The 8,905-nt window shown below is 49.4% G+C and overlaps 1 protein-coding gene across 14 annotated transcripts in view; it reads left to right on the forward strand.

Annotated features, from left to right (window-relative positions):
• LOC144125264 (tudor domain-containing protein 1-like) overlaps positions 1–7,993 on the forward strand; it is an 80,958-nt gene extending 72,965 nt beyond the window's left edge. For all 14 annotated transcript variants that reach the window (XM_077658493.1, XM_077658499.1, XM_077658498.1 and 11 more), the window contains one exon: positions 7,336–7,993. In XM_077658493.1, the coding sequence (XP_077514619.1) occupies positions 7,336–7,854 (519 nt within the window). In that variant the 3' untranslated portion in view covers positions 7,855–7,993. The remainder of the gene's footprint in view (positions 1–7,335) is intronic.
• The last annotated feature ends 912 nt before the right edge of the window (positions 7,994–8,905 follow it).

An 8,905-nucleotide genomic window follows, 5' to 3' on the forward strand; every position in this document is an offset into this window, starting at 1 on the left:
TTGACACTTACATCCAGGGGTTGCAGCATGCCGGTGAGGCCGCCCGGTATCACGGCCATGTCTGTGCGGATACCGCGCAGGCGTTCCTTAACCCTACCCGTCAAGTGACTGCGGAAGCTGTCCAAGACTAGCGATCGTCGGGCCAGCATGGCGCCTGGGCGCTTCTCCCAAACGCTTTTTACCCAGTCGAGCACAAGCTCATCGTCCATCCAGCCCTTTTCTTGGGCGCAAAGTACAATTCCCTTGGGGAAAACGCCTTTAGGAATCGTTTTTCTTTTCAGGATGACATAGGGGGGCAGCTTCCGCCCGTCCGCGGTGGCGCACAGCATAACGGTACACCGTTGGCGCTCCGCGCCGGTTGTCCGCACGAAAACACTCTTCTTTCCTTTCAGTTCAACTGTGCAGCTCTCGGGACAGTAGAACCACATGGGGGTCTGGTCGGCATTCGCTATCTGCAAAAATATATAGTTGTGCTCACGACGCAGACCGATGACATACTTCTGAAAGCTGAGCACCTTGTCGGTGTAGTCGGGGGGCAGCCGCTGGCACAGCGTGGTCCTTCGCCGAAATGATAGGCTCTTCCTCTTCAGAAATCTTCGTACCCAGCCGGCACTAGCCTTGAAGTCCTCGTGCGGTATGCTTTTAGCACGCGCCAAGCCTTGTGCCCTCACGCGCAGCATGTCCGTCGTCAACGCGTAGCCGTTGTTCCGCACTTCCATTGAATAGCATAGCAGCTCTTCTTCTAGCTCAGGAAATTTGCATGGCTTGCCTCGGAAAGCGTGCTTTTTGGAGCTGGTATTCTTCAACGCATCCCTTTGTCCGCGCCACCGTCGGACACACTTCTCGTCCCAAAACCCGTACGGGTTTCTTGTTCACAGTGAGCAGGACAAGAGTGGTGGCAAATTTATATCCGGAGAATTTTTTTTTTTTTTTTTTTTCGACTATGGTCAGTGACTGCTACTTCACTTCATTGCATCACCATGCCTGACCAGACGGATTTCCGTCGAACTCTTGACTACTTCTCGTCCACGTCAAATTTTCTGCCCGCGGCACGCTTGCCGTGTTTGAGAGCGAACTCCACTACTTTCAGTTTAAAGCCCGCCGTGTAGCTGTTGAGGTGCTTGCCCATCGTGCAACAGTGACAATGCTCGGAGGCAGTTCATGAAAAAGTGAAGAACGACAGCGCACGAGAGCAACAACTATGCCGAGCGACCACGCTAACACAACCACCAAAAAACGCATGCTTTGACAGCCAGAACAGAACAAAGTTAGACCTGGCGATACTGATGCCGATACGGATAGCGGAAGTACAGTAGCAGAAGCTCGCGGCAGAAGAAAAGATGATGATGATGACCCGCGGCCTCGGGCGCCATCCATGGGCGGCACCTCGAAGCTCCTGTGCACATGTATTTCGAAGGCTATTCTTGCGTGTTTCCTGAAAAGTTTGGGTGCGGCCCTTACAGGGATTTTTTTTTTTTTTTCAAATATTTTCTTTGGGAATACGGGGTGCGGCCCTTACACGCGTTTATACGGTAGTTGACGGAGCCCGGCGGCCAGTGCCAGTTGCAGTTGCGAAATGTTCCATATTTACTCACGTATAACCCGCACCCAAATTTGAAAAAGCGCGTTTAAAAAGGGGGGGTGTGTGTTAGCTGCAAATTTTACCTTTGATGGGGGGGAAGGGGGGGTCGGTCGGCTTGACGGCAATGCGCGACTGCCTCCCCCGTGTAGTCCGCCATGTTGTTGAGCCTAGTGGCAGGCACAGTTTCGTGTACTACATCCCAGTTTGCACTGTTTGCCTGCTTTGTTATGGCGTCATGAGTGCGATTCGGCGGCAGTGTTTCACAGCGAAAGAGAAGCTAAAGGTTATATTCACTGCCGAAGACATCGGCAACAGAGCTGCTGCGAGACAGCATGACGTCGACGAGTCGTGCATTCGCGACTGGAGGAAGAAAAAAGAGTCTTGAAACAACGAACCGGGACAGGCGAGTGTTTTGTGGTCCGAAGATTGGCGCATACCCCCACTTCGAGACGCAGCTTGCCAAGTTCATTGAAAAGCAGAGAAGTCAAGGCCATGCTATTTTGACTGAGATTGCGCAAGTGGAAGCCCTGAAGTTGGCCCATGAAATGAACATTCCACACGAACTTCGTGCAAGCCGTGGATGGCTTCATGTGAAGACGTGGATTTTCTATGCGGCGGTGAACAATTATGTTCTAGCTACTTCCTGATGCCTACGAGGAAAAATTGTTGAACTTTCAAGGGTATGTCATCGCACCTCAGAAGGAGCGCAGCTATTTGCTGTCTCAGGTGGGAAATGCTGATCAGACACCTGTGTACCGTATAGTGCGGAATATAGATCAAGATTTTTCCGAAAAATGACTAAAAGGTCACTGCTCGACTTATATACCGGCCCTTGGCACAACCTGAATAGTCAGTCGTCTGGCAACATTCGGGAGCGGCAGACTTTTTGGTATCCGCATCGTTATCACCTCCATGTTGACCGACGTGGCCAAACGTTGACGGCGGTAATCGTTCTTGGCGTTGTTAAGTATTAATTTCGCAACAACCCACAAAATGAGTACCAGTACTCGACGTAAGTTCACCGCGGCGTTAAAAAAAAAAGTTACTGAATTCGCTGAAGTGTATGGGAACATGTCTGCGCAGCGACACTGACGTCTTGGAGAAAAGCGTTCGGTAGTGGCGAACGCAGAAAATAGAGCTGTCTGCCTGCAACGCTCAGAAGACGTCTCTTTGCGGGTGCCACGCGGTGCACCTTGAGCTCGAAGACAAAATTGCAGATTTTGTCCGCGAGCATCGTGCCAGATTCCTGCCAGTGATAGCGGAACTCATCCGCATCAAAAACTGTCGAGCTCGCCCGTGAATCCGGACTGTCCCAGGAGCAATTCAAGGGCTCCATTTACTGGTTTAGTCGCTTCATGTGACGCAAAGGATTTGCACTTCGCCGGCGCACTTCAATCTGCCAGAAGCTACCAGAGGCATATGAGGACAAGCTGGCCGAATTCCGGTCCTATGTTATCCGTCTCCGGCAGCAGCATGGCTACATGCTGGGACAGATCAGCAACGCTGATGAAACGCTGGTCTGGTTCGACATGCCATCATCCACCACAGTGTGCGAACGAGCACTCGTACACTGCAGACAGCAGAAAGCTGCCCCCATATGTAATCTTGAAGAGGAAGACGCTGCCGAAAGAGGCTTTACCGTGGGACGTTGTCGTTCGCGTGAACGAAAAGGGCTATATGGACGAGGCCCCGATGGTGAATTGGATCGATATCGTGTGGAATCGGCGACCTGGCGCACTCCTGCGGTGTCCGAGCATGCTCGTCTTGGGTGCCTTTCGCGGGCACTTGACCACTGGTGTGAAGCAGGCGCTCCGTGACGGGAGGACTGAGCTCATTGTTATTACGAGGGGCATGACGTCTACCCTTCAGTTGCTGGACATCGTGCTAAATAAACCCTTTAAACACCGTATGCGTGAACTCTATAATCAGTGGATGAACGGCAACAGTCCGAAGACTCCAGCAGGCCGCCTCTCACCACTGTGGCCACATGGGTGTCTCGGGCTTGGCACTCGCTGCCCGATGATATGGTGGTGCGGGTATTCAAGAAATGTTGCACTGGCAACTCGTTGGACGGTACCGAGGACGACATATTGTGGGACACAGTCATCTTTGGGCGGGAGTACAGATAGCTCAGAAGAATGAGCAGGCAACGAGTCTGGTGGCACCAGTAAATAAAACGAAGTTTTGTGCCTTATAATTTTTATGTTGACTTCTTAGCTTCAAGTTAAGGGTGTAGACCTATATTCCGCATTGTATGATACAGTCGCCGACAGATTTTTCGGACTTGAAGGGACCCGAAAAATGGTCCGAATAATCGAACAGTCCGAAAAATCCGTGAAGTACAAAAATCACTTTATTGAGATGAAATCGGCTGAAAAATGTCACTGATTTTACCTTGCGGAAAATTTTTCTTGCTGGCGATGAGTTGCACCTGCATTTGCGCCAAAGTTGTGCTTTCACTGTACACGCTAGACAACAAAGTCACCGCATTTAGTTGGAATACTTCCCACGCTTCTTTGATGGACTCGGTGGGGCCATGTTGTCCACATCCTGAGTGTGCACCACACCGCTCGTCAAACGCGCAAAGATAAGGCACTTTTCATTCAAAGCTGCGGAACCGCCGGACGCAATAACAAAATGGCGAACGGATGTAACTTCGTGAAGACTGAGCGCCACTCGGTCGACGCGGTCAGAGAAACCCAAGTGACGAAACGGCGAATGGCAAACGCATGAGACCGGCCGCGGTGGCTCAGTGGTTAGGGCGCTCGGCTACTGATCCGGCGTACCCGGGTTAGAACCCGACCGCAGAGGCCGCGTTTCCATGGAGGCGAAACGCAAAGGCGCCTGAGTGCTGTGCAATGTCAGTATACGTTAAAGATCCCCACGTGGTTGAAATTATTCCGGAGCCCTCCATTACGGCACCTCTTTCTTCCTTTCTTCTCTCAGTCCCTCCTTTATCCCTTCCCGTCGAGATGTGAGATAGCTCCTGCACAATTTCCTTCCCCCAACAACCAATTTTCAACGTATGCGACAAGCGATAACTGCCCCCGACAACGTCGGCGACAAAAGCAAGTTGACGGCTATGACAATCCGGCTGCCACCTCGAAGTGTCAGAGATCGCAGGGACCTCTACTGGGAACAATGAGGTACAGAAAGTATGTCAAGCCAATCCAACTGCAGCGTAAACCACCTCAATCCAAGATGGCGCTTTTTTGGCGCCTTTTGCGCCGGTGAAAAGCCGATAAGATGGCTGATTTTGACCCGCAAGCGACTGAAATTAATCCGAAAAATCGAACTTTTGGACTTTTGAAGTCCGAAATATCCGTTGCGAATTTGTATGTGCTTCTATGGGGCGACTCACTGTGTCTCATCGAGGCCCGAAATATCCTGCAAGTCCGAATTACCCATCGGCTACTGTACTTTGAGATGCCGATGGACATGACCATGGAAAAAAAAAAAAAAAAAACTCCAAATCAGCCAGCGTGATGACCGGCAGAAATGCCATGCTGCTCATGTTATGTGCTTTGGCTGATGGCACAAAATTGCGCCCTTATGTGATTTTCAGATTGCAAGACGCTACTTAGCACACCACTGCCTCCAGGAATCGCTGTGTGTGCGGAAGAAAATTCCTGAATGAACAGTGGCCTAGTCGGTGACTGGCTTCTAGTAATCTGGGAATGAAGACCAGGTGCCTTGCTGGCACGCCTGTCGATGCTCGTACTGGATTCCATCCAAGGCCACTGCAGTGTTGTGATAAAGGCTCACGTCGCCGAAACTGGCACCGACCTCGTTATAATACCTGGTGGCATGATGTCCATGCTACAGCCACTCGACGTGTGCCTGAACAAGCCGTTCAAGGCACACGTGAAGCAGCTGTGTGCCCAGTGGATGGCCGATGGCCTTTACGCTCACACCAACGGGACGCATGCGAAGGCCCGGTATTCCATTGCTGTGCCAGTAGATCATGGTTGTGTGGAAAGCGATACCGGTCGACTTGATGCGTAAAAGCTTTAAAAAATGTGCCATCACTAACAGCTTGGATGGTTCCAAGGACGACTACGTCTTTGAGAGTGGCGGTGAAGCCTCGGATGACAGCAGGGAGAGCGGCAACGATTGAGAATCTGATAACCAGTGACCTGGTGGTGGTCATTTGAATAAATGTTCTGAAAATTAAATGGTCACCGAGTGTGCAGTTGTATCTTTCTAGCGCTCATTTCTTTCTTTTTTCAGGTAAACGTGCGGGTTATATGCGTCTTTTTTTTCTTTTTTTTTCTCTTTTTCGTGGAGTTCAAAGTTACGGTGCTGGTTATACGCCGGGGTAGGCTATATGCGAGTAAATACGGTATGTTCTCTTATAGGTGCTTATTACAGGAATGTTTCTTGACTCGCCTTGCAAGCAGTCGAAAAATCGTCGGCTACATAGACATTGCAGCGCACAACTATTCAGGCGAAGCTGTAAGGACATACGCAGGGTGTGCAATCATTCCTGGTGTCCAACACTGGTTGTCATCGACCATTGGGTATGCAAAAATGCAGGCCAGCTCATGCGCGAAGTCCAAGATATGACTGAAGTTTCGCCGGTGGTGGCCTCGCGACGGGCCATGTGGTCTGCTCCCCCACCCATCCACTCTTTACTCTCCTTTCTTTCTCCTTGTCGGCGAGCGAGAAGAGTGTCCTCCAATCACTGCTCGTGTTTTCCGCCATAAGTGTGAGTGTGTGTCCTTGTGCATGTACACACATCGTACGAGTGAGAAGTGAGGTTGTCAAGTGTGAAATGTGCGACAGGCTTCACAGGCGGTGTGAGTGCCAATGGCACTGACCTTTCCAGTCCTTTTACCAAGCTTTGGGCATCTGTAAACCTCAGTTTCTGAATATAACTAGAGGGCAAGCTAATCACAAAGTGAACAAGAGAGGGGAAAGCCTCGGTGCGCTTGCCAGCGTTTCGACAAGAGGACTTGTCTTCGTCTGGGGGTCAGCTGGTGGCACTACACTTCATCTACCATGGGGAGGCACAGGATTGCTGGGAAGATGAGGTTTCCTACTTGGCTTGATTATTGTTGGGCGTAAAACATGGATTTATTCGTAAAATTCCGACTTCTCGAGGCAAACCTCAAAGAAAAAGCTGTGAAAGTTTTCATTCCAGCACAACACGGAACTTCCACTTGCATTAAATGTGTTCAAGATGTGAAGGGCACAGTATTGAAATAATTGATCTGCTCACGGAGGAGAGCAGCATTGCAGCGCAATTACCTATTTCGGGGTACTATCCACATTTTCGGCATAGCACTAGCCAAGCCAAACACGAAACCTAGTCTTCCCAGCATTCTCACGGTGGATGATGCTCACTAAGAAACTTGCATAGCTTTCCCTCATGGTAATATTTAGAACAGCTATGCTGTAAAAACGATAAACGTGGCACGCTGGCTTTGAGCACAGGCAGCGCGTCGCATTTAGTGCCGGTTTTGGGCAAGATAGTGAGAACTGCGGGCTGGCCTCGCAGGCTGTCAAGGATGCACGGACGCTCCCACACTCTGTGCACATAAAGCACTTGCCACAAGCTTGATTTTCTGCCAGTCATGTGCACTAAATGACCAGCATGGGTCTAGTCTGAACAGATGCTTACCTGTATTGTGTGCACTTGTGGGAAATGAGGTTAACCATAGCATGGTTTAAATGTTTTGGCTGCTGAGTCATCGGCTTCTGTACTGCTAAGCAAACACATTGTCACCTTGTTTTCTTTGTTTCTTTTTAAGGCACCAAAGAAGGCATACTTGGAGAGGCCCCTGCCCACTGAACGCACTAAGGCTATCATCACGCATGTTGATGGTAATGGACTTGTCTACCTGCAGCAGCTCAGCCTGGCTTCGGAATTGCAGGCTGTGATGAGTGAGCTGAACAGCTCTGTTCCAACAGCACCACTGCCTGCACCATCAGTCGGCGATGCAGCATGTGCACGCTATCCTGCGGATAATCTCTGGTATAGAGTCTGTGTGCTCTCCACACCAGAGGACGGCAAGTGCAAGGTGTCATTTGTGGACTTTGGCAATGAAGACTTTGTGCCACTCCCCGATATCAGGGCACTTCCAGACAAGATGAAGGACGTACAGATTTTTGCCAACTGTGTGGCACTGCAGGGAGTGAAGACAGTGAGCAAGGACAGTGCGTCAGAGTTACTCAATGTTGAGATCGAGTTCAAGGTTGTGGACTCAAGCCAGCCATGCAAGGCAAAGCTGTTTTCAGGGGACCAGTGCCTGAATGACCTGATTGATTGAATCCCAAGTTGGAGTTTTTGAAATTGATGTTTGTTTGTTTGTTTGTTTGTTTTGTAGTTGGACTATAATGCCAACTTTTTGTTCCGGAACAGTACAGATAAACCATTTGTGCTACTTCAGGCATTTTTTTCATTCCAAACATGCTTCAGTCTTTCATCTCTGATGCAAGTGTACCTCAAATGCAGCTTGCATTTGTATGAGGTCAGTGAACTTGCCCCAGCATGGCAAACTGCTCCACCAAATAAGCTCCTGTTTTTTGGCGTTTGCCAGACAGCACTGCCTGCCTCTGCTGAAGTGAGTGGCATGTGACGCATTGATGACCCTGCAGTTCCTTTGCAGGCGCATCTTCTGGAAAAGTGATTTTTTCAGGCACCCTAATTAGGGAGCACACCGTTTTTTGAAATTGATGGTTGCCTTCTGCAGCCTGTTGATGTCCCTGGCAAGCCTGCACAACGAAAGCTACACTGCTGCTTACAAGCGTCATTATATCATATAAGTTAACCATTTTCATTAGCGTCCATGTCTCTGCCCCACAGGCAAGTACCAGTAATGTACAGCTGTTATATACTTTCCTCTTGAGAGGTACTGGTAAACTACCAGTCATAATCAGAGTACCTGCCAAATGCTTTCTAAATCATTCTTAATCTCTTGGTTATTTAACTCTTGTGGCCCGGATCTCCAGTCACTATCTGCCCTAAGTACTATAGATGTCTCTCTGCCTACTGTAAACCGTTATTGCGTTCTGAAACTTGAAAATTTCTTCAGTTTTTCTGTATATTAATTTTTGGACCTACTGTTCTGCTTTGCCTTTCGAGGTTCTCAATCATGGTTTGCAATTTGTCCCCTGAGTCATTTGAAAATTTCAGATTACTGAGGTATCCTCCATACTATTATCCCCAACTCTTCCCAATCAAATACTCTGAATACCTCCTGTAAACTGTAAAAACACGCAGCATAGTACTTGAGAGATTGTGTGTCCCTACCAAACACCGTAGTCCAACGCCCTTCCTTACATGGTCGCTGTGTAGCCATTGTATTTTCCGGCATAATG

This window comes from Amblyomma americanum, chromosome 3 (genome assembly GCF_052857255.1).
Source record: "Amblyomma americanum isolate KBUSLIRL-KWMA chromosome 3, ASM5285725v1, whole genome shotgun sequence".
Taxonomy (NCBI): Eukaryota; Metazoa; Arthropoda; class Arachnida; order Ixodida; family Ixodidae; genus Amblyomma; species Amblyomma americanum.